The 25,369-nt window shown below is 39.2% G+C and overlaps 4 protein-coding genes across 14 annotated transcripts in view; 2 read left to right on the plus strand and 2 right to left on the minus strand.

Annotated features, from left to right (window-relative positions):
* Spt5 (Transcription elongation factor subunit Spt5) lies at positions 1-5,611 on the minus strand. 2 transcript variants are annotated; one of them, XM_076768828.1, is made up of 10 exons: positions 5,278-5,611; positions 4,567-4,890; positions 4,265-4,497; positions 3,690-4,188; positions 3,267-3,618; positions 2,592-3,178; positions 2,180-2,532; positions 1,695-2,096; positions 1,429-1,604; positions 1-1,144 (listed from the first exon to the last, which is right to left on the minus strand). In XM_076768828.1, the coding sequence occupies exons 1-10, from the start codon at positions 5,499-5,501 to the stop codon at positions 902-904; spliced, it is 3,393 nt and encodes a 1,130-aa protein (XP_076624943.1). In that variant the 5' UTR covers positions 5,502-5,611; the 3' UTR covers positions 1-901. The 2 variants fall into 2 exon arrangements, with proteins under 2 accessions (XP_076624943.1, XP_076624942.1); XM_076768827.1 differs by having other exon boundaries at positions 4,567-4,905.
* Positions 5,612-6,178: 567 nt separating this feature from the next.
* On the plus strand, positions 6,179-9,048 carry LOC143343541 (uncharacterized). Its single transcript, XM_076768520.1, has 8 exons — positions 6,179-6,311; positions 6,419-6,880; positions 6,981-7,170; positions 7,349-7,504; positions 7,582-8,266; positions 8,566-8,648; positions 8,708-8,804; positions 8,883-9,048. Exons 3-8 carry the CDS (start codon positions 6,981-6,983, stop codon positions 9,046-9,048), a joined length of 1,377 nt encoding a protein of 458 aa, XP_076624635.1. The 5' UTR covers positions 6,179-6,311; positions 6,419-6,880.
* Positions 9,049-9,266: 218 nt separating this feature from the next.
* On the minus strand, positions 9,267-19,441 carry Oga (O-GlcNAcase). Of its 2 annotated transcripts, XM_076767896.1 has the most exons (13): positions 19,096-19,441; positions 18,898-18,949; positions 18,472-18,805; positions 17,949-18,393; positions 17,303-17,877; positions 16,919-17,239; positions 16,625-16,799; positions 14,184-14,237; positions 12,781-12,866; positions 12,546-12,715; positions 12,217-12,412; positions 11,931-12,090; positions 9,267-11,845 (listed from the first exon to the last, which is right to left on the minus strand). In XM_076767896.1, the coding sequence occupies exons 1-13, from the start codon at positions 19,163-19,165 to the stop codon at positions 11,709-11,711; spliced, it is 2,775 nt and encodes a 924-aa protein (XP_076624011.1). In that variant the 5' UTR covers positions 19,166-19,441; the 3' UTR covers positions 9,267-11,708. The 2 variants fall into 2 exon arrangements, with proteins under 2 accessions (XP_076624011.1, XP_076624013.1); XM_076767898.1 differs by lacking the exon at positions 14,184-14,237.
* A 3,297-nt stretch (positions 19,442-22,738) lies between these two features.
* Ih (hyperpolarization activated cyclic nucleotide gated potassium channel Ih) overlaps positions 22,739-25,369 on the plus strand; it is a 154,730-nt gene continuing 152,099 nt past the window's right edge. For 2 of the 9 annotated variants that reach the window (XM_076769220.1, XM_076769223.1), the window contains exons 1-2: positions 22,759-22,923; positions 23,371-25,087. The gene's annotated coding sequence lies outside the window, so the exon portion shown is untranslated. Of the gene's footprint in view, positions 23,026-23,370; positions 25,088-25,369 lie in introns of all 9 variants that reach the window. The other 7 variants (XM_076769226.1, XM_076769227.1, XM_076769228.1 and 4 more) reach the window with 7 other exon arrangements.

Consider the following 25,369-nt stretch of genomic DNA (forward strand, 5'->3'; position numbering starts at 1 on the left):
TACAACAATATAATTAGATAATAGTGTAATCTTTATTTCTTAATAAACTTGTTGACACGATTTTCATCGAGATCGAGTAATCTATTTTTGGTAAGTAAAATAAATATGGTGCTGGTCACATTTTCGATCGCGTACCTTTTTATGTTAACGAAGATAGTGGCTGCAAACAACAGAAGAAACCATGGGAGGCATGATTTCATACTCTATTCGGTAAATTCCAGATGAATGCGATTTTTCCTTGCGAAATTCTGGAAAATTTACACCGATCTCTTGATCGTTTCCCAGTCATTATCTCGCGTTTGTTATGCGACTGAGTTCAGATTAATAGACCGTCATAAATAATTACACTATAGTCCTGCAAACTTTTGACCGAAAAATCGTCACATTATTGCCTCGCATTGTAATAAAGCAAGTCCTCGTGCGTTCACAAATATTTTGTACATATACATTTACATATTAAATAAAGTTTCTGTTTTTTTTTTTACAATTTCTGAAATTAAAGTTGCGCGGAACGTTCAGAAGACTTGCTGTATTTAAAAATTCTATCGGGAAAGGATCGAATTATGGTTTTATTTCTTTCAATCTCATTTGACATTAAGCACAGAACAGTCAAACATTTTATATAAAACGTTTTATCAGTTTCGTGACTCTTCACAAATGATTCCTATCGCCTGTGCCTTTAAAGTAACTAAAAAAAAAACGAGTTAAATGATTCTTGCAATAAAATGGTATGTATGCATTTTACATAACGTGCATATTTCTCGAACATAACAAGGGTTACAACGTAAAGAGGTCGTGGTTAACATAACCTTATCGTCAAGCGAACAATTCTCGACATCGTCGTTAAAATTGTCTTCGCAGTTCTGGATTCTGGCGCGGAGGACTGTCTTGGAATGAAAAATTATGTATTTGGCGCTTTCATTTTACACAAGAACCGCAAGTGCAACATCTTCACCTCGTCCTTGTTCATTTTCACGACACCTTCTTGGTTATCTATGGAAAGTAATGTACCCACGGCTTCCCTGTCTTCGCCGATAATTACTTTAACCCGATCGCCCTGCGACGGAACCACCGGTTCCAGTTCCTCGCAGACCAAATTCACGACCCTATCTTCAACCGGTAGGAAGACTGCGCACATGCCACCCTGTCGACAAAATATATACATCGCGGCGTACAAGCACATTACGAGTTAATTAATTAGTACCGGGTTTCGAACATCGAATGAAAACATTACAAAAATAAAACCGTTTGTCTGACCCAGCAAACTTTGATTAGATATAATTAGTTAAAATACTTACTAACCTTAATAGACGATTAAAGGTTTTGTAAACAGGTCATTTGGTATAGCGTCATTACAATCATTATTTTCTTAATTTTTGATTTACTGAAAAGCAATTGTGAACAAGTTATTGATGATGTATCACTTACGGATATTCCTCGGATGACACCCTGTTGCCCGGCAAGTGCAGGGTCCTGATGGGAGTGACGAATTCGAACCTCGATGTCTGTGGTGTGCCACTCGGTCCCTCCTACTATCGCAGATCCGACGCTGGCGTCTAGACCAGCACCTGGTGTTTGTGGATTGTACGGACTACCTGCCACGCCTTGAAGAAACAATGCCCCGAAGATGGTAGAACCCAATTTCGTTCAAAACGCAACTCTGAACAACATTGAACGCAAAGAATAACACTTACCAGGCGTCATAGGACTATAACCCATTGGCGAAGGCGTAGCGAATGCTCCATGAGGACTGGTAGTGTACCCAGTACCACTTGGCGAGGGAGTAGCAACGTAACCCGCAGGGCTGGGGCTCGCGGAAGCACTTCCAGCCGGGCTAGGACTCGGTTGATACGAGCTGAAACTCTGCTCCGAACCGTACATCGTGCCAGGTGTTTGTGGCGTGAATGGTCCACCAGTTGGGGGGTAACCTGGTGCGTAACCAGGAGATCCGCCTTCCTCCATGTTGTAGCCGTCAAAATCGTTCGTCCTTGCAGGAGTATTAGTGACCGCTGGATCCCAGGCACCTGACTGTCCCGGAGTGCGTGACCCATCGTGGGATGGCGTCATCGAGCCATAATGAGGTGTACGGGAACCATCTGTGAATTTAGGAAGTTAGAAATCAGTAGACCAGTTCCTTTGGACGTTTGCAGTGGGAAGCTCGGATATCGAAGATACTCACTTTCGTACATAGGTGTCTGGGAACCATGCATAGGCGTCTTTGACCCGTCTCTGGCATACATCGGTGTTTGCCCACCCATGCTGTACGCTGGTGTCCTGTTGTAACTGCTGAAACCACCATCCTTTGTTGGCACGCCCACGTTTGCGATGTGGGACCTGTCCACGGAGATGGTTTGACACGTGGAGTGCAGTTCTACGCGAGCAGTCGTCTCCGTGGCGTCCTTTACGATACCAACGTTTCCTTTGTAAGGTCCACCAGTGATTTTTATGGTGGTACCTATCAGTTCTCTGTCGCGGCGAGCTCCTCCTCCGCGGCCCCTGCCTCTTCCACCTCCACCCCTTCCAAAACCGCCTCTGTGACCAAACGAAACTGATAAATATCGGTACGTATAACAGGACAACTGTATACTGACCCGCTAGGATGCATCGGCGAGGCGATCCTTGGCGACATAAATCCTGCCACCGGCGACATGGCGGTTATGTTGGCCTTGTTTCCACCAGACAGTTGCAAGTGCCTCGTTTTGCAGACGAATATACCGCCATTGTCCACGAACATTCGCGAGTGTAGAAACGCGAAGCTTCTGTACAGATGTTTTATTTCGCCACCCCTTCCAGCGTGTGGTCCGTCCACGACTTTAACGATGTCCTTCTTCTGTATGGTGTTCTGTTGAGAATCTAATGCCACTGCATTTCTGTTCTCGCGTCGTTTCGTTAGACCTTGAGGTCTAGCCTCTATCACCTTCCCGTGCATGGAAAGCACGTGGAAATTCTCGCGTTCGAGACGAACGATCACGCCGACCGTTTGCGCGTCTAACTGAACTAAATCGCCCCACTGAAATTGACCTAAACTATCCACGCCGGTTGCCATATCCGAACAGAGCTGCAAGTCCCTCGGGAGGACTTCGAGCTCGTGCATCGACAGATCAGAAAACAAAACTACTCTGTTCTGCTCTACTCGGACTATCAGACCGGTATCGCTTTCGTATCGTCCTGCAACGACCTGCAAACGATCGATCGAGTTGATTTTATTCGACTTTCGACTTTTGTTCGTTGAAAAGACATTTGTTTTTCATTTTTTTTTATATTACCTTAACGTGATCGCCCATCGTGAAGTACTTCCGCAACTCCGACGCTTGGAATTCCAACGCCTCCTTGAGTTCTTCGTGTTTTGGCATAACCATTATCATGTTTCCATCTATCGAAACGATCTTTCCTTGCAAGTTTATCAATTCACCCTCGCATACCTCGACGTTGTCTCCGGTACTGAACGAGTGAGTCACCGCTGCGTCTTCCCTGTTACTGGAAGTCCCGGTTCCTGGACCTCCGCTTAAATCTATTTCAACACCCTCTGGAGCCTCTTCGAATCTTTCTAATTCGGAAAGCGTCGGTTTCACGCCCTCCGCGATAATCGCGCTCGTGGTGAAATTTTTGTACAAGAATCTGCATCAAAACGAATACTTGTTCGAAGAATCTAATTTCACAATAATTCGACGACTCACGGCGATACATACCCTTTTCTGCTGTATCGATTTCCTTCGAAAATCAAGAAATCACCGTCGCTGGTTACTTCTCCGCCAATAGCACGAATTGCTTCGGGGTCGAACGGTTTCGCCGGCGGTCTTCTTTTCTTTTTGCGTTTCAGGGCTTCGGATTCACTTTGCGCGGTTCTTAAAGCTCCGCGGGGTCTAGTATAATCGATTCTAGGCAGCAGTTTCAAATGAACCTGATTCTGCGCCAAGTCAACGTAATCAACCTGAGCTATATCATCTTTATAAATGCCTCTCTTTAGTCTAACCCACTGTTTCGCCTTTAAGCCTGTCTGCTCTTTAACTACGCGTAATACATCGGTCATTTCCTTGATCGGTACCATTTGTTGCTTCCAAATACCCATTCTTAAGTTTCCTACGTTTTCGATAGCAGCCTTCACGTGCGGCTGCTTGTACGCTTCTATGTAAATGTAACCCTTTACTCCCTCAGGAGCAACGACACTCTTTATCTGTAGAGGTTCGTCTGATAAATAAAATCACACGATTAGAAACGATTACGATTATTTAACCAACGGAGCAATAAAAAAATTGTTGCATACTTGAAAATTGATAAGTTATGAACTTCCGCATTAACAAAAGTACAGTGGCTTTCTCCTCCCCAATGCGACATTTCACCATCCAAAGATTTGGATCTTTAACACCCGGCAACAATGTTTGCTGAGTAATTTCGTCGCTCATTTCCTCCCCACCATCCCCAAAATGACGAGCGGCCACAGACTCGTCTGCGTACTTTTTTCTCAAATACTCTTCTATTTCATCCTCTTTTTGAGAACTGATAAAAATTATAAATGTTAGTTCAGGAACAAACTATCTTAAAATAGTTTAAGATTCTGATATTTACTCCCAAAGATTGGTGCCTCTACGTCTTCCTTCAATTTCTCTTGCAGTGGGTCCCAATTCGTCCACTTCGTTCCCCACAATACCAATTTCTTGAGCACCCTCTTCCCATTCATCGTCGTCCTCAACTTCATCATCTACTTCAGCTTCATCTATGATGAAACCACCATACTTGTCTTTTTTCTTCTTCTTCCTAGGCCTGTCGTCATCTTCTTCCTCTTCTTCCTCGTCATATTCGCTGCTTCCATCCAAGTCTTCACCCTCGGGTTCTTCTTCAGGCTCCACCAGCTCCTCGTCCCCAGACCTGGCTTCTTCTGCCTCGTCTCCTCTACCATCCTCAGAACTTGAGGTTCCATAAATTTTATTTCTAACTTCTATATACTTTCACACCATACATATTTTGTTTCTTTACATACTGCATACATTTTTACATAGACATACACATAATATCATACAAAGTCATTGTTTATTTTCTTTAAACTTACCTTCTTAAGAGATGTACACAAATACATTAATATCATGGTACATTACAAAAATATAATGCACAAATATCTAAGAATTGCATAGGTTCCAAGAAGATAAATACACCCGAGAAAGATAACATTTCAAGATTCTCAAATACCAAAATGCCAACGAGTATCAACAACCATACACCACACGTTACGAAACTGAGCTCGATAATTTATATAATGTTCCAAGAATAAATTTGACTCACCCAGACACCGATCGTGATCGTGATCGCGATCTCGACGCACTTCTGGATCGCGATCTAGACGGGCTTCTGCTCCGAGAAACACTGCGTGATCTTTCCCCGACGCTGCCAGCATCGCTGCCAGCTGCAGACTTTACGGAGCGGTTTTCTTCTTGATCGCTTTCGCTGCCTCCGCCACCGCGGTCGCTTTCGTTGTCGGACAGATTGCTCGCTTCTGAATCCGACATTTTAATTCCGAAAATTAAACGAATCCCGTCGAATAGAAACTATTGAGCACGAATCGTAACAGCTTGGTTAGGCCAACAAGACGCACGAAGCACGGAATAACCGATGCAAAAATACATAAGAAAGGTTATGTGGCGATGTTTCGTGAAATCGTCGCCAGAGTGCTGCAAATGGATTCCCGCAACTGTATATGTTGAAACTATATGATAAACGAGTAAACATTATTCAATGATAGGAAACTGTTGTTGATGGCTAATATTATGATAACAGAGATTGGAAACAACAAATAAATGATGATGTTCTTGACATAAGAATATTTAAACAGAAATTAAAGATTTCCTTTTTTATTTAGCAACGCGTCATTTTTATCTATATTGTTAGTTACGATATCGTTTGAAAACTTTGAGAATTAATCTTGTTAATAAATTGCACAATTACGATTTAAATGGAAATTAATTCAGTATGAAATAGGTATTAAATCAGTTACCATTGCTAGCAAAAGTAACAATGTATACACAGTTTTCGTTACCTTGACAATAAATAAACACGAATTATTATTGATCTGTCGCTTTCAACGTCCTAAAACGACTTTATTGTGAATAAATGGAGTGAACTTATCGTTCTAAAACATGTCTGACCTGGCGAAAAATTTATTAACGCAATATTATGGACTCGGTTCAGAAACGATAGGCAAGAAATTTCTATCTATTCACAAATCTGTCGAAGACGCGAAGAATGAAGAAGAGAAACAGATTTCCGAGCAAATTTCTTTAACAACGAACGAAGAAAATGTGTCTGAAGATGAATCTCAAGTAATAATGATTGTTATTTATGATATTGCGAACTTTGGTTTCTGTAAATTAATAATCGTTAACCGAATTGCAAAAACTGAATTAATTAAAATAATTCATGCTCATAGGACGACATTACCCGAAAATTTAGTACAACGAGTGAATCATATCGAAGGCCATCGCGTGTTTTTAATAATATAGAAGATGCATACGACTCTGATGAAAATTCGGATACGTTTGAAATTGATCTCGGACAAAATATTCTATGCAATTTTTCCGAAAACACGCTACGTTCTGCGCCACGCGAATTATCAAGCACAATTCCAGCTACTGAAACGAGAGGAAACGACTCGAAGGACGCAACCGGAAGTGACTCGAGTTTAACATTCGTCGAAGACATTTCCCGGGACAACGCTTCGGACGTTTCTGGCGCGACACTTAAAAAATCGCAGAAATCTTCGAAAACCAGTACACCTCTGCCACCAATATCGAAGAAAAAACCTGTCTGCAACGAAACATTTGCAGATTTTTCCAACACTGGTTTAACACAATTTCCTAATGAAATATTGAACAGGTTTTCGCAATTAAGGGTATATGGCATTTTCAAGTAATTTTACAAAAATGATCCTGCGATTTACACAATTTTTTTCTATTATCTACTCACAATTTGAAAATATTTTATGACTCTAGATGTTGTATATGGCGGATAATAGTCTGACTATACTCCCAGATGAAGTTTTCAGATCTTTGAGATACTTACAGTGGTTGGACATCAGAAATAATCAACTTTCATCGCTACCGAGTAGTATTGAATCACATCCGTCTATAGAAACGCTTCTTCTTCAGGGAAATAAAATAGTGGAATTACCATTGGAACTTTGTAGGTTTTATTAAATCGAAGAATACAATTGTACAATAAAGACATTCATTACTGAATAAATATATTTAGAACCAAATAATTATTTGAATCGGCTGAAAAAAACTATTAAAAAAGATTGAATATTCACATAAGATTTGACGTTAAAAAATGGCAAACGTTCTGTTTTCTTATGTTCCAGGCACCCTGTCGAACCTAAAAACTCTCCAAGTAACACAAAATCCTCTTACAGTGCCACCAAAAGACATTGTGGTTTTGGGTTTTAAAGAGATTTTGAAATTTTTGACAATGGAATGGAATAAAACATATCCTGAAAGCCAAGTGGAAGTCAGGGAAAGTGAGTATTATTATTGGTGCTTATAACGATTGAAAACGCAGAAAACATTAGAGTACAATTTTTATTTTCTACTTCAGGCAAAATCGAGCCAAAACTTTCAACAATCCTCTGTTATCAGTCCCCCAGAAAGAGCAAGAAAAAAGTCACACCATACAAAAACACAGTTCGAAATAAAATTGTATCCACCAGAGAAAAACGCAAATCTTACAAGCCCAGTAACAGGTACTATGATACAAAATCCGCTTCTTTAACGAACATTAATTACATATTTAAAAGAAAAACAACAGATCTTTGCGACTCCTGTTTAAATAAAACTATTGATCCAGAAACGAGTGGAAGACAAAGCAATACGCGCGAGAATACGAAGTGTAGTTGTTCGAGAACAGTAAACAGTTGGAGTAAAACTTGCGTTCGTACTGAAATTAATAATACGAATAATAAGATTTTACGATTGACGGATCCGTCTCCGAGATCCCTTTACGTGAGACAAAATGTAAAGACTCTGAAAACTTATACTAAATCGTTAGAAAAAGAGTGTAGACTTAAGTTCTCTAACACTAAACTTGAACGTGTCGTTCCCTCGAAAATAGAAACTAAATTTTCGTTGGTAGAAAACAATGAAAAATATAACAGTACAGAAAATATCGACCAAATTTTTGATATTATCACAAACGATAGAAAGAGATTTAAGTTACATTCGTTGAGATTACAAAATCCAGATTGGATGTTGTCGTGTTTAGAAAATTATATAGGGATAGTGAAGTAGGTCAGTTATGTATTGTGTACGTAGTCAAGAAATCGTAGAATGATAAATATTTGTTGAAAAAAGTATTTTATAAAGCTATTTTATTTAATAATGGATGTTCCCTGCTTTTTGCAATTAACTCAGGTGTGAAAATAAAGGTGCAAATACTTCGATGGAACGTCGCTTGTTATTAGCTTCAAAAATAAAAGAATTATTTAACACGCAAGCATCATTACTTCAAAAATTAAAGTAAGAGTTTCTATATTCTCAATATTAGATGCAAAACACAATTACTTGAGCCAACTCGATTGTTTAGGGATCAAAATGTTCTAAAAGAGTGGAGGCGCGACAGAAGAAGTTTTAACATAGCTATGGAAAAAGCGATGAAACGAAACGAAGGTACAATACCGAATTTCACTGCGTTTATATTGTTATTAAGTGAAATATTTATTCGATAGACGATATTCCTTTTGGTTTCGATCCGGAGGATTATACTTCTATATTCAAACAAAAACCTAAATCTAAGAAATGCAGACAGAGATTCTTTCCACCCAAGTGAGTGAAGAATTTTGAACAGTTTTGCATAGAAAATTTATATAAAAAAAATATAATTCGATCGTTCGTCTCTTGTAGAAATATTAACAAGAAAATTAGCGATATATTAGAATCCATGAAACAACTCAAAATAGAAACTGCTGATGGAGTAACTCCTAGAACCAAACAAAACTTGCTGGAAAAAGAAATAGAGAAGGTGCTCGATACAATAATTTTAGTGAATATAAAACAGTCGTTACAGTAAGAAAGTACGTTTTACGAAACATATCGAGTTCATGCAATTTTCTTCAAATTTCAGATATTACAATGCCAAACTGAAATTCAGAATTTGCAAAAATACAACGACGTTGCAACGGTATATCTGAAAAATTGAACAAAGTCTACCAGCGATTCCTGCGAAAATCATTAGTTGCGTTGCAACACAGCCACTCTATCGTTTCAATTTCGATTACGCCAAAAGTATCAGTCTTGACATATTTATTTAAATAAATCAGTAGTAATCACATATCGTTCCATAGTGTTAACTACACATACATCACTTACAAATACACGACGAGATAACTGGAAACATCACTGTGCACGCATCGTAAGATGCAGAACATAAATATTAAAAAGTTTGTTACTTTACAAAAGAGATATGCATAAAATCATTTACATCAACTCTCTACAACCCAAATTATATTTCGTTTCCGATAAGATACTGATAATTGAATGTATACTGAAAAGTATTTTTCAAACTTTTAATTGTTTTAGATTGACTGTTTCAAAATAAAAATATCGATAGAGACAACACGGGGTTATAAAGAGTTAACTGAATCCTTTGTAAAGATGTATCAACGTACTTTCCACCAGATAAACGTGATTGTAAACAAATCTTAAGAATAATTCATTGTGCACTCATCCTAGGAAAATTTCTTTGACGATGAGACATACTATAGTCTTAATAGCTGTGAAAAAGTTGTGAAAATCTGTTAGACACAAATTTTATTCAAACGCTGGGTCCAATTCCATAGTTCTCCTTTCCTATAGTAATACAAAAAAAAAACAGTCATAGATGTGTTCCTAAAAAAACTAATCAAGGAGAAAATCCAATTTTTCTAGATGATTTCATTTTATTAAATCGTACTGGAAACAAAAATTTTTCAGATGGAAACATTTTACGAAATATAATACACTTGGTTACATTCGCGAAGACTTATAGTGTGCCCCATTTGTAAAAGAATATTAATAAGTCTGCGAAAAGGACGGAAAATATAAAGAATGCTTTCCAGTATTCCCGTCAGGGCAGCTTTCCTCTGTTCGATCGTCGTAAAATCGCAGTTTAGAGTATAAAAATTCTATAAAGTGGTAATCCGAATTAAAATCGATTCGAGTTACACGAATGGTTTTCGCGACGATCGAACGCCTCGCGATTTCGTTCATGGCACTACATCGAATCCTAGTACGATTCTGTTTCGAGCAGAATAAAAAGATCACGCCTCAGTCCGCAATACATCTGTCGTTATAATAGTACTGATAATAGTTATAAGGCAAATATCTATGATCTCCATTTTTATTTCATTTCTTCTGTTGTATGAGTGCGTGTGCGCGTGTTCTCCAACTGATTCTGTACATTTAATACACTGTCGCATAAAGGATAGTACGGACAACTAATTTGTTAGTATTTAATCGGCAATGTAGCAATCTAATTGTTATAAATTCGTTACTAATTTATAATTATCGTTCTTTCCAGAACATGGACAATTTTTCATGCTTTTCACCCGTGACTAAATTACTGATGATGGTAATAAACAATTAATATTATTAAAACAAACGATCTCATAAAAAAAAAGAACTCATCTTATTCAGATTACGATTAATTAACTGCTCCGATACATTTGGATGCTAATGAAATAATTAATATCTTCTAAACAATTCTACATATCGTATCTTGTGGTAATATATACACACAAAAGTATATGTATTGCAAGCGTGGAGCCAATCCGCTAGCGATACCGAATCTGAGCGATTAGGAGCAATAATATTAAGGCGATAGATTGAACGTAAAAAGGCCTCGTGGTAGGCGTACTAAAGACCAAGTATGTACACTTCGTAGTGAAAATTTTACTATGAAGCAATAAAATGCCTGTGGGATTAGGGTATGCTTTCTCGGGAACACAGATAAAAAAAATTAAAACAGAACACCTTCGTCGCATTCTTGTAGCGTTAGTTTTCCGATAAGAAAATATCTTTCAACCGGTTAAAAAAGCTTCGACAATTTATCGTTTGAACACGCATACTGGCATTATTTTTTCCACCATACATCATTCAACACGTTATATACATTTTCTTTTCAAGAAAACTTCCTATTAATACACAAGCATACCGGATATACGGAAGTTCCATAGCGTTACAACACACAAATGCAAATTTATAAAATAAACAGATTCCTCTTTTTCCATTCTGTGACGATTCGCTCCATTAATGCTTATTATTGCACATTTTACACTTTCACGTTCTTTCTCCCTACTCAGCGACGCGTACGTCGCCATTTAATTTATACCGTATATACATTGCATGTACGCATATATCGTTAAAACACATTTGGGTGATTTTATAATTTAAGAAGGCAGGTATTCTGGGGACAGTTCTCGGAAAGCAATTACGAATCATCAAGGATCGTATAACGTGAAATCTGCCTATGTTATCTTTCGTATTCCCATAGAAAGGTATCGATTTCTTCGACAAATAATCACTCCCGTCCATTGTACGAAAACACATAATGGACAGAAATACTCTTCGATTATTTTAGAAATAAATAATTTCTATGCCATCCGTACGCTTCTAAGTCACAGAAGCTTTCTTCGACGACGGACCGAGCAAGTATACTTTATTCACAAATAACACTGGTGTACTCACTCTTTGTTAGAAGCTTCTACACATAGTTTTGATCCCTGGATGCTCCTCGTGCGCCGGATTCAAATCGACGAAGCCTAATTTACTGTAAAACTCGTGCGACTCCTTCTCCGTACACGACATCGTGGTATGCACACCGAAGGAACCTGAAAACATTGTCAAGGAAAAGGATTGTTAACTATAATTGTGAGTTCGCGACGTCATTTGAGTTTTCACTCGAGGATTATTCACCGTTTGCTCTCAGAGCGGCGAGAATGCAGGTGATTAGTCTTTTAGGGACTGACTGGTCCGTCACGCTTGGTAATACTGCGCAGAAAAGTTTTGACGGATGTTGCCTGCACAATTGTTCAGACACGTCTGGGTTAAACGAATGGAAATACCGTATCGCGTCCTAGAAGCAAAGTACAGAAGTTGATGCACCGAATGAGAAACGTGTGGAATAAATAAACAGTCGATTCTTTATCCTGTTCTTTTTTTTTGGCCCTTTCAATAACAGAGAATTACTTAAATCTAATACCTGAACATTCTGTGGTAAATCATTTATGTTGTCGTCTAACGGGTACTTCATACACAATTCAGGAATTATAGAAACAGCCATTTTTTGATTGAAAGTCTTTATATTCAAGGCTGCCAACGCGTAACCAACTATACCGGTTTCGTCTTCGACGACCATACACATTTCTGGACTCAATGTTAAGAAACCGCCGAGGAATCTGTATGAAAAATCAACCACTGATGAAAATTCTATTTATACAGAAAATTATCAGTATCGTTGGGAATGCAACCCGTAGTAGCGAATATGTTAAAATGCAACGGGTATATTTTAAATTTATTGTTCCTTTATACCTATCTGCTACTGCAGACGGCATCGTACAGCCACAGATTTTATTGCACACAGAGTAAACCGCTTCTTCGTCGCTTACTAAGTAAGGTCTAATCGTGTAGATTTTACTACTGGGCACTTCCGGTGCTTTGTAAACGAATAAATCATTACCACTGTCTACAGGGATTAATCTCTGTAAAAAGTAAAAATGGTTTGTATCGTCGTGCCCGTTAAAATGATTAAATACAATGAATGCACCTGTAAATCAGCTGTTAGTCCTCCGCGGAATACCCATGGCTCTTGATCCCCACTCATAAACGTTTCTTTCCAACCATTTGAGAACCCTATCCCGAGACACAGTATTTGGGCTTAATAAACGGTGAAATACAAGGCTTATGTGCGCGCGATAATGCAGTTTATGAAATTAATGAAATGGTCTCCACTGTTCTGAGCACTAATTTTGCTTAAATTTGTAACATGCATAAAGTACACTTCGATCGATGGCGCTCTGTTTTCTTTACTTCGCTTCGCTCTAAATACATTACTGTACGGGATCGAAAGAATCGTACTGCGAAATAAAGAAATCCATCCGTATCGAAAAACTACGGTGCATCATTTTATCGACTAAGTGAAATCACATTTAACACACACACACGTTCGAAACGAGTTGGTTGCATATCGAGCAATTTTTAAATAAAAGAAATACCGCGAAGAACGATTAATTACTGATTTCCAGCGTTAAACGATTAATTACCGATATCGAGGCTAGAACCGATTGCTGTGAACACAACGAAAATTGACTAACGAATGTTGCACCAAAGTTCGCGCAGTGATAAATTTCGGAGATAATGGGAGGGAGAATAGGATTGGTGAGAGGGTAATCCAGTTTGCCAAAATGCGCCTGAAATAAAACTCCTACTACTCCTGAAAAGAACATTGTTTCTGGAACTAAAAGAAATTAGTACAGGCAAGTTGGCAAAAGGAGGATGTTTCACTGGTCGTTCACAAGTCATGAAAGATGCTTTCTCAAAAACAAAACCACGATTTCGCAAAACCGTTACACGTTATTGCAAATAATAAAATACATTCGTAAACTCCGAAAAATAACTTTTAAAAAAAAAAAGCGTACAACGTACAACTTTTGTTGGATTGTGTCTGACCAGTACAATATTCAGGAGAAACTCTTAGCAGTTCATAATATTGTGTCCTAGCTTTGCCAATTTTGTAAATGCTGTAGATGGAGCTACTTTGTATGCAAAAATTATACGTGGACAGTTTATGTCAATTGGTAATCAGAGACGAATTTTATGGAGTAAAATTCAAGTAAAAATATATACACAAATGTTCTGTATGTACAAAATTTGTGTGTATATGTTGTTGTAATTTTTGCAAAATAAGAAAGTATTTCCATCCGGTTGCAAACTATATTATGTGTAAAAGGTATTTGTGTTGAATTTGTGTCGAGTACACATAGATCCTTCAAGGCATCAGAACGCTGCTTCTACGCGCAAATCTCTTGCTTGTTATTAATTATAATAATAGTCTTTTTTTTACAAAGCTTCAAACGCAAACTGATAGTATGCGACTGTCTTCGCTGGTTTGAAGCTTTGTTAATCGCGCGCTGTTTTTTGTTGGATTACTCAGACTGGTGAATTGCATACATGTGTAGCTGCCCTGGGTAAACGTTGTCATCGTCGACGGGAATCTGCCAAACGCTATCAACAAGACAGAAAACACAGAAATGGACGTTAGTCAATGAATTGAAGGGTGTACTGTTCCTCATACACTCATACTGCTGGCAAAAACTATTCGCTGCAAGAATTATTTTCCTCTACACGTGTGATATTCTTTATCCAACATTACAGCACGTGAAATCACTATTGTATAATTTCAATGCAACGAATACATTTCTGCCAAACAATCTGCGAAAGAAAGTCAACCAATATGTTAATAGCTGGCACAAGGTTATCTAAAACACAGTATTTGTTCGGGTCCACATTGATGCTGTTAAATAGTTTCCCAAGAAAGTCTTTGCTACGGAAAATTGTTTCGCCGAATACGGTAGTTCCCCGCTTCAAGACAAAAGATCGGGTCCGACAGCTGCCTTGAATCGCCGGTAGGAATAGAATTCTATTTTGAGGCGAAGCTCGTCATTTTTAATATTTTTCATTATATCTTTATGAGAATATTATCAATGAATTGTAAAGATTTTGTCGATAAACATAAATTCAAACACAGCTTCATTCAGAGATATCTGCATTTGCACGAGTCATGTTTGGACTCATTTTCATCAGAAAAATCTCATCAATCCGTTGGTAAGATTACCATATGAAGATGTAACGAAGAATATAAAAATTTTTCATCAAAGCAGTTTTATCGTTTAAAAAAAAAAAAAAAAAAAAAATGGTGGAGGGTGATTCCGTGGTTTACTGCCGGGGAAAAAATTCAATCTTGAAGCGGAGAACTACTGTATCGCGCCAGAAAGCCACATCAATTCTCCTTATTCTTGTAATGCGCATATATTTACAGTTTTCCAGAATCAAGTTTGCTATTAAAAGGTACAAAGAAAAGGACGAGAAGTGCTGTGACTCGCTTCATTTGCCAACAGAATCATAAATAGGAAGCCGTCAGTCGACAAATAAGAAAATCATTTCATAAAAAGGTTTGTATGCAGTCGAACATAAAAAGCCTAATTATTGGTTTTTCAGTGTTGAATGAGTTATTTTCTGTTTCAGTTTTGTATAAGGGATCATGTATTTTGCAATTGTACAATAGTATCTGCCGGAAATACGAATGTACCAAGAAATTAAAACAGTAAGTTCATCTTATGGTTTTAACTCATTCTGATATTGACTTACGGCAACCCGTGTTCGTTCGTTTCGCGCGCCACGCGGTACATTTGATTCTAAAGCGCAGAAACAAATGTACAAATGCGATTCCACAGATATGCGATCTATGAAATATTTCAGCTCCAACTATTACTGATCTTTGTTCACTTCTTGTTTTAAAGCACTAACATTTCTACGACCAACGAAAATAACAGAAATCATTCGATCTTTTAACTGATTTCTTAATCAAATTCCTTCTTTTTTTTTTTAAAGTGTAACTTAATTGTTGTGCTGTATTATAATTTAGTGTGCTAATTTATGTTTCAGAAACAATGTTTCTTACTTATTCCTCATTCAGAGAAACAAAATAATATTCAAATTTTCTAATGATTGCATTCATAAAGAGTATCTATAGTGAACAACACATTAAATTCACGTAAAAATAAGTTAACAAGTTATCAGTAATTTTCGGAATTAGTAGTTTATGTTTTTTGCGTGTTTTATGATTGTATGAATGATATCATTTTACATGGAAGTGTAGTGATATCTGTGTACATTATTAAAAAATGTTACATAAACATTTTCCAATATTGGATACAAAACCATGTATTCAATACAGAATAGATACAAATTTCTTTTTCAATACTATAAAAGTATTTTCAATTTTTGGACATAAATTTATATTAGATATAAGAATGATACCTTCACTGATAAAATATATACATTTTATATAAAAACACAGCTTCCTTGTAAAATGACTAAATGAGTGAGTTAAAAAAAAGAATAGAACATTACACTTACCAATACTCGAGACACTTTTGTTCTGAAATATAAGTATAGGTAGTAAATTATAGTACTTTTGAGAAAAATTAATAACAGCACTCATCTGTAGCACAACAAATACAACTCTCTACTAGTCCAGATAATGAAAAAAATTAAATAAAAAAAATAAAAATTATTAACATTTCGAACGGATATGAATAATTTTTGTTGTATCGATCATTGTACCAGCATACTAGCATCTTGAGTGAACTTTCTTTATATACTTTACTATTACTGTTTTTACGTAATTCATAATTACACGAATGAATGATGTAAGGGGTTATGTGATATTAAAGATGGCATCACAATTATAATACTACATCTCAAGTTTTCGAACTATTTTCTACGTGGACCGAAGCACCTTAATGTTTCTTTTTAAAGATACGTATTAAAATATAGCAAGATACTGTTAAATGTGTTCAGTTCATTATATAAGTAACAATGCAACTTACCCAACCATTTCACGTAACTGTTTAAGAGAGATACAACCCCTCTCATATCCCACACATACGAATACAGATCATATAGCAACTCACGATTATTACAATATGTAAGTCGTTGAAATAATCTATTTACAGCATTGCACATGTCGTTTAATTTAGCCGCCCGCGCGTGCCATTCTTCGATCTGAAATTCCCGTAGTAAATTTCGATATCGACGCCTTTAAAATCGATATTTATCCCGAGTCACGTTGTTATTTACGCGCACACACTTTATTTTCGACATAAAATAAGGGCAGTACTTACATTGGATTGCGACACAGCCTCGTCTTCTTTCACTTTTCTCATGACAACGTGGGCGTTACTTTTCAACCAATTAAATTCTTGTAGCAATTGAATACCTTGACCGCCATGTTCGAACGGCAAATAAAAGAGGTCGCACAATAACGATAAATCCTCTTGCCTCAATCGTTTGTCAGCATCGATGGAATCCTGAGACTCCTGATCAGCGTTATCGGTAGCGTCATGATTCTCACTGTCGTTTTCAACGATCATTTGAGTACCATTTACTACGGGCGAAGTACTATCTACTTCTACTTGCATGCTGCCAGAAGCTTCACTGCACGTCTGTAAAACAAAATCGTAAGATTATATAAATTATTATAACTATTGATACCCGAGTAGACTCACCGAAGTATTTTCTATCATAACATAGTCTTCCGTATGAATCTTGGCCGCGTGTGCTGGAGAATTATTAGGCGTTGTGTTACAATCCATCGGTTCGATGGACGACAAAGTGTTCGAAGCTGTGACGTGTTCGACACTAGTCGAAATCGTTGGAATAATAGGCTCGCTAATAACGGCTGTATCGGATACTAAAGAATTCATAACTGGACCAGAAGGTGGCACAAAATTGTCGCTAGACGTTACGTTCGAACAAACTTCAGCCAATGCTTGAAGGTGAGTGGAAGTCGTTATTGGCGCTGGCGTCGAGGAAACAGTAGTCGTCGTTGTTGACGTGAGACTCATGCATGTATTTACGGAAGGAATTATGGGAATTGGGATTGTCGGAGCGACACATGGTTGTGGTTTTGCTATAACGCCCCATACGGCTTTCTTTTTGTTAAATTCTAGTAACCAATCGTTAATGGCATTTTTTAAAGCGTGTCGAGGATGATACATATTCGGAGACATCGTGGAAGGAACATCTTCGCCGATTAAGCCGTCCTCCGTTTCAGTTTCTAACCTTATATCAGCAGAATCGTCTAGAAAGTGCGTAATAAACAATAAGCTAATTCAATTTTAGCATATTACAGTATCAGAATTAAATACTTACTTAAGGTTAAATCTCTCTTTCCGTCGATGTTACATTTGCTCCACTGTGCCAGTGTATGAATCGCTACGAAATTTGCTCCATATTCACAGTTGGGATTCGTCAAGACGCCTCTCAGTTTGGGAATCAAATCGGGAGATCGGCCGGAATATGGCCCTAAGAATACCCTTTTTTGATCATAATCATTGGCGTGTAAATTATCCCATATAACCGGCGGCCTCCTCAAAACCTCGGTAATCTCCTCAATGGATTCAATGGTTAAAAGTCTTGATATTACTTTAGGACCGGTCCACATTATATCAATTTCCTGAGCCAATTTGCTTCCAAGTGTATTCAGATATTCTGAAGATGCTACATTTGGCATTGCACGCGTAGCACAATACTGTGTTGGGCACAAAAGGAATGTAGGTTGACCAAGGTGTTGAAATATATCGTTTGTAACAGAAACCTGTTAACCAAATGTTACGATTAATCATCAAAAAAATATTCCACGGTTGACACACAGGTCAAAATATTTAATACATACTTGTGCATGGGCAAATGACTGAAACACTTCTTTGTCTGCTTCGCTCATCTCTGGCTCTATATCGTCGAACAACAATGCAAAGGCAGTGCAACCAAACTGGCTAACTTGCTCCAATTTTCTTTTTAATATGGTAACTTCTTTTGTGCTTGAGTAAGTGATATCCAAGCCTGGCGACAGAGCATAATAAAACGTAATACCGCATTCTCTAGCAGCTGTTATCAGCCCTGTTAAATGTTCTGCTTCTTCCACTGTGTACAAATCTCTCCAATACGCGCGATGTTTATAATCATCTTTTGGCGCGTACAGATAGGAATCCATTCCCCATTTTTTCAGTCTGAAAATCATTTAATAAAACATCTCGATACGATCGAACGAAGATTTTAACACGGCACGCGTACGCGTTAAAAATCATCGTGATATACTTACTTTTGAAACAGGTCCTTCCTTTGTTCGGTGGTCCAAGGCCGGCCGTAAAAACCTGCAACAGCAAAATGTATTTTTTATGGGAACAACACGAGCTATTGTAACTAACATCGCGTTCCATTCGTTCCCCCTCCTACGCGTAGCCGTCGCGAACGATGACCATATACGTGTTTCGTGTCGTTCGATCCTCTGTTTACGCACCTTCGACGACGCCACAGATGAAATTCCCGTTTTTCATATTTAAATTCGCGGCTCCATTTGTCTCCGCCATTGCGGGCCACAGGAGACACGTTTGTTTAGTATCGGACCACGAAAATGGCTAGAAGAGTTGTCGGCTGCAAAATGCTGTCGTTTCCCCGAGATACGCACGAGACCAGAATCAACGTTGCCTTCCTCGCGGCACAACTCTTACGAGCAAATGTCACGACAGCATTACTCGTGTTCTCAATTGAGGAAAGAATTCACTCAGAACCGTGCGATATCGAAGGAACAAAAATACCGTTTCCTGTATTTGACACAGACTGCAGTACTGCACCCACCATCACCCGCTGCCCTGGTCGATACTGAACGATGTCTCGATCCCATCGACTGCACACAAAGCGATTAACGGAAAGATCCGTTGGATCGTGGCGTCATCTACGTTTCGAATTGAGGTTACGGTTTCAAACGCGAGTTCCTCGTCGTCAAGATCGCGCGGGAAAGTAGTTTTAGCAAATTGTCGATTTCGTCGAATGTACGAGCACATTTTAGGTCGAAAGCAAGTAACTTCGATAGAACGTGTTATTCCTTTCGGACAATCTGTTTCGACCAGTAAATAAGTTGTTGGTGGAGAGTGAAAAGGAAAGTTAGAAATGCTTAGCTAGTGCAGCATTTCTGCAGTGACTTTGCCAGAAATGGGTCTGTTAGTGCAGTGTCCCTTAACCTCTCGTGACTTGTGATCGCCTTTCGAATTTCATTAACTGAATTGATTGCTTGTAATACGAAAAAATGAAGATTTGGAATAATGAAAGCATAATTGTGTCATCGGTAAGTAATACGCTTTGTAAACAATTAATTTGTTGATATATTCATTAAGAGAACAATGGTCATGATATTTGGATTACTTTTTTAATGGTGAAATATCGAATTTATCTAATGATTGGTTATTTATTATATCTCGGTTAAGAAGAGAATATTTTTCATTTCATATACTCGCCACAAGATGGCCGTCCATAGAAACGTTGTAGATACTTTTTTTCTTACTCGTCATTTGAAGTTCAACATTTCATACATGGTAAAAATTGTTATTCTATGAACTATATTGCCTTGTTAATTAAGATATAACCTATCAAAAAAGGAAATAACATTGATTTCGAAGTCCCGAAAAATCCTTATTATAATGTATTTTTCTAATACGTGTTTCTATTATCAAAAATGTGTTAGGTGTTTAAAGTGATCAAGTTATATGAGATATCCTATTATATACGAACCAATCGTCGATCGACAATATATAGGAAACTACCAATGTTGATTATTGACAATTTGTGAGTAATTTTTGACAAAGTTTGAAAACAAATTGCTTTTATTAGTTTTCTTTACCTAACTTGTTAATATTTTTCAACAGAGATGCAGTTGAATCAACAAGACGAATTTTCAGTGGATACAAAAAGATGTCGTAACGGATACGTAATATGATGGCGATCGAACTATTCCGACCGCATTTGTGGTTTCAAAATTAACAGTTGCACGAATGTCACAATAAGGTCAGTTATTTGAGAAATTCCATTTCCTATCCCCGCTTTTGCTCTCTTAAATAATAATATTTGTTATTTTATCGTCGGTCGAAATAATGCAACGAAATTGCTGTACGAACAATATTTCTTTACTTTTGTTGCACATTTTTGTTCCCCCTCCCAACAAAAACATACGATATGAAAATTAATATGGAAACAAATTTTTATTACGATAATTGCTTAATACATTCGATATTTATTGTATACATATATGCATATGTTTCGTATAGTCGTTCGAATAGGTATCCAATGGTACCAACGTAAAGAAATCATTACATCGACCGCGAAATCAAATTTACGAGGGTACGAACGAAATTCGTCCTATATATTCATACTAGTTTTGTCAGCTGCATCGATTAAACGTAGTCAACGTATACGTGATTTCGGTATCGCATAACCTCAGTGTTCGTGCTACAGGAAACGTCACATAAAACATAGTCCTACTGTACTCGTTTGCACACGCAATGAACATTCAAATAGATACTTTTGAACAGAAAAGAATCCGAGAAAATATCGAAAAAAGATATTACTCGATATTGACTCGCGAATAACATAATTTGTTTTACATCTAATCATACCGGAATATTTTTTTGTGTCCAATGGTGGGTATGAGGGGGCCATCGAGGCTTGAGATTCATAAAAAAAATCTACTATTTGAATTTTAATTATTTCAAGTGATTTCTTTGTTCGTTATCAAACATAGAACAACCATCGAAACTTTGATATTTCAAATCTTTGGGATCTTAACTTTTTTTAAATTAGATCACATAGCAATTTGTTTATAAGAGGTTAAAACGATATAAGAAAATTATATAAGTACGATCGTTACAACTCCAATGATCAATCCATTAATACAAATAGGTGTTTATGGTATCTACATTTTTCTGTTTTAAAAATCTTCTTTCGCGTTCACCCTTAAGGGTCGTGCCTCCTAATTTGGACATTATTAGCCTACACAACGCAAAATTGAACGATTTTTGCAAATTCTTGACGGTCCGAACCGTCGAAAAATTGCGGACAAAATAATCGATCGCAATGTTTACAGTATTCTGTCCATGGAAGAAAATGCCAGATGACGCGAGACGATACAATTCTGTCCGAAAAGCGTATTTTCGTTGCGTCGCGCGTGCGCATGGCTTCGAAATTAGGGGCGTTCCTCAGACATTTACCACCCGGGGTGTTAGAAATTATTCTATTCAATCATAGTTATCGTTTCAGAGATTTGTTTCGTTAAGAAAATATACACTTTTATTTTTCTGCATTTTAACAATAACATGAACTATAGTAATTCATTATAAAATAACTAGTAAAGAAGTGGTGTATACTAAAGTACATATTAAACATAAATATTCGGAGCCCCAACGAATGACAATGATTTTACGTTACTAGAAATTTTGTGTTCTATGCTAATTACTTTTAAGTTAAGTTTTAAGAATGTTATAGTTATTTGAAACACTAAAATATTACCGTGATGGTTTTTTTCCTTTTGAATTCTAATATTTGAATAAACGGACGAATGTATCCTTTTGTTACATTCTGATTTGAACAAACATCGAGTAATAGATTTGTTAAAGTTGTCAAGACCGATTATTATAGTATTTAATATCTTTATCCATTGATAATGGTCGCAGATTATTAAAAAAAAAATGAAAACTTTCGCCGTGAGCGTACGGCCGTTAAAATCGTTCTTCCATTTCCGGGCGGAAGTGCGCCAAAAACAGTTTCAAGCTGCAACAATGTCGTTCCAACGAATTCAAATCGACGCTACGTTCTTCCAAGTTAATAATGCTCGTAATATTTAAAGAAAATAAATTGTTATTGCGCCCGTTGCGCCCGCGGCAGGGCTCGCGCCTGGTCGGAATCGAAAGGTTGGCGAATCGTTTCGCGTGAGCGTCGCGCGGCGTCGCTGCGATCGTTCCGCCAAAGAGGGGTGTAGTTTTTTTTCGGTCGTGGTGGTGGGGGTGTCGAAGGGGCGGGTATGGCCCGTGGTTGTCACGACGGAGCCGTATCAGTGTGAGGCCGGCTATCAGCCGCCTAACATCGAGGTCGGGATTACGCTTGCACACATAACACGACTGCCGCAGGCACCCACACATACACATTCATATATATATATATACACACGCGCTCTCACACACCCACAAACACACTTGCGACAGCCGTGTACGGATTCTCGCGGATTCTCTCGTCGTGGCCAGAACGAGCTGAGGGACCTTGCAAACTGTTCACGCGGGGAATCCTTTCTGGCCGACAACGGGTGGGCAGCCCTTTCTCCATGCAGTATGCGTCGTAATCGATAAGGACGAGAGAGCGAGGCGCGTGTATGGGATCGTCTTAAAGGAAACGTCGCGCCCTTCGAGTATGTCGAAATGAATGAAAGCCACGGGAGATTCTGAGAGAGCGGGAGAAAGAGAGAAAGCGTGATAGTGAGATAGAGAGAGAAAGGGAGAGAAATAGAGCGAGTGCGTGCGAGCGATTGGGCGAGGTGAGAGCGAGAGAGACGGGAACGTAAGGAATCCATGCGCGTCGATGGTGAAAGGGGAGAAAAAGTCGCGAGATTATAGGGGAAACCAAGAAACGAGATATCGCGCGCGCGCGTGCGCGTACGTGTGTGTCTGTGTGCCCGTGAAACGATAGAAAGAAAAAGGATAATCGGACGCGATCGTGCGGGGAACGCTTTCGTAATTTGTTTCTCGTTTGACAGTCGCAGGATCGGCCACGAAACGGACACACCGGGTCCCCGGGAAGAGTGGACTGCTAGGGAAAGAGAGTGAGTGACAGGACGAGAGGGAGCTGGGTGGCCTGGGTAAGGAAACAACGGGGGCAGTTTTCACGCGATCGTCGAGATACATTGGCGGTGAGTGCGGTATCGAGAGTAATTAAGCAGTCGCGGGATTACACGGTAATAATGGCTGGTCGCGATTGACCGAGAGAGAGAAAGACACACACGAAGGGGAGAGAGCGTGTGCGCGGCGGTGTACGCTGGCTACATCTATCCAAGTCGACAGGGGCGGCGAAGGAGGAAGCGCGAAAGGAGAGGGTGAACGGAAAGCGGCGGGATCGCAATCGAAGGGAATCAGATGTCCTCGACGGCCGTACCCGGAACGGATATGTCGTTAACGGCGGATGGATTTAGCGAGACCCTTCCTACGAACTGAGCCAAAGGCGATTCGAGATTGTAATCGCGGCCTGAGACGGGCACGGACCGATGATTTTCGATCGATTCCCAGTCGCAGGGCATCGTGAGTCCAGTTCCACAATCTGCCATGCCGTCGGACTGCCGTCGGAGACGCGCGCCGACGTCCACTGACGACGACACTTAGCTGAGATGTGCCATTTTCGATAAAAGAGAGAGAGAGAGAGAGAAGAACGGTCGTCACGACATCTGGATCTTAAACGATGCTCGGTAGTCTGTCGAAGGTGGGAGACAGAGCACACCGGTGATCAGTGAGCGCGAGGGAGGGAAAAAGAGAGGGAGCGCGAGAGGATGGCACCTGGATACTCGCGCGTGGCCCAGCCGTACCTGGAGGACCGCGTCGCCGCGACGAAACGCAGGAAGCAACGCGAGACGGATCACGCGAAAGTAAATAACCGTTGCCCGCGAGCCGTGTCTCGGTTCTGAGTGGCCTGACCGTGTTTTCCTTATTTTTCTTTTTTTTTCGTTCCGTTCCTTTATTTCGTCACGTGCGCGTCGATGGTCAATAGTGAGACGCTACTTCAGAAAATAACAACCGTGCTATTCGCGAGTATTCTCGGCTCGACGAACGCGCAATCCGTCCCAGTACGAGAACGATATAACCGGCGTGGAAGCGAAGACGAATCGGCGACTGGGCTCGTTCGTACCAATCGTGTGCGGCGTCGGGAAACAGTGCGACGAAGGGGTGGGGGGAGGCAAGGGAGGACGGGGCATGCCTGGTAACGAGGCGGCGTGATCGTTTCGAGCGAGCAACAGCAGCACATGCTACGGAGATCCGTATCAATTCGCGACTGTGATTTCTAAGCTTAAGGTTTAAACAATTATTCAACAAGAGGAGGTACAGCGAGAGAAAAGGATAAAGACGGCGCGAAGAGGAAAACGTTTAGCCGCGCTAGATAAAACAAAAATCGTCCCATTGTGATACTAAGATATATTAAACGAAGATATTAAGGTGAACACGTGCGCTCAAGGAGATGGGTGTGAATGAAAGGGGGCGCGACACGCAGTGGTGCCAGGATGAAATGCGAGTGTAATTAATGGAAACGATGGTCGATCGCGGGGCATGCGTCGGATCTACAAACTGTGATACACCGATAACCACGCTTAGAAGAGCAGACTGATGGTCGATCACTGACGTCGAATTCAAGTGTACCCAAAACGAACTGAGTGGGATGAATCGCCGGTTTGGAATCGCGCTCTCCACCGCCTCGTGATACGTTCGAAGGTACGTTACTTGAATTATTTGGCCCTCTCGTTGGTCTGGCTCGTTAAACGTCGATCGAAATTCGTGTACTGTTTGAATACCTATAGCGTGTCCCATAGCTTAATAGCCAAACTTTCTCGGTGGTAGTAGTCAGGTATACAAAAGTAAAGGTTACGAAGGAAACGAGCCTATTACTACGATATTTACATTTGGTCATGTTTATACGTTAAACACTTCGAAGGTAATTTTCGCCAGTACCATTAATAAGTTGAAGATTTGATCCCATAGTTTGGCTAAAAGTCG

This window comes from Colletes latitarsis, chromosome 7 (genome assembly GCF_051014445.1).
Source record: "Colletes latitarsis isolate SP2378_abdomen chromosome 7, iyColLati1, whole genome shotgun sequence".
Taxonomy (NCBI): Eukaryota; Metazoa; Arthropoda; class Insecta; order Hymenoptera; family Colletidae; genus Colletes; species Colletes latitarsis.

Bases quoted from the DNA above. Each gene is read 5' to 3' on its own strand.
- Spt5 (XM_076768827.1), bottom strand. From the start codon at position 5,501: ATGTCGGATTCAGAAGCGAGCAATCTGTCCGACAACGAAAGCGACCGC. The intron at 3,179-3,266 runs GTAATATAAAAA...GATCGTTTGCAG, and splicing joins CGATGGGCGATCACGTTAAG to GTCGTTGCAGGACGATACGA. The intron at 1,145-1,428 runs GTAAGTGATACA...TTTTGTCGACAG, and splicing joins GTGTCATCCGAGGAATATCC to GGTGGCATGTGCGCAGTCTT.
- LOC143343541 (XM_076768520.1), top strand. From the start codon at position 6,981: ATGTTGTATATGGCGGATAATAGTCTGACTATACTCCCAGATGAAGTT. The intron at 7,505-7,581 runs GTGAGTATTATT...TTTCTACTTCAG, and splicing joins CCAAGTGGAAGTCAGGGAAA to GCAAAATCGAGCCAAAACTT. The intron at 8,267-8,565 runs GTAGGTCAGTTA...TCGATTGTTTAG, and splicing joins AATTATATAGGGATAGTGAA to GGATCAAAATGTTCTAAAAG.
- Oga (XM_076767896.1), bottom strand. From the start codon at position 19,165: ATGGCGGAGACAAATGGAGCCGCGAATTTAAATATGAAAAACGGGAAT. The intron at 18,950-19,095 runs GTGCGTAAACAG...TTGCTGTTGCAG, and splicing joins CATCTGTGGCGTCGTCGAAG to GTTTTTACGGCCGGCCTTGG. The intron at 14,238-16,624 runs GTAAGTTGCATT...TCTTGTTGATAG, and splicing joins CAGTTACGTGAAATGGTTGG to CGTTTGGCAGATTCCCGTCG.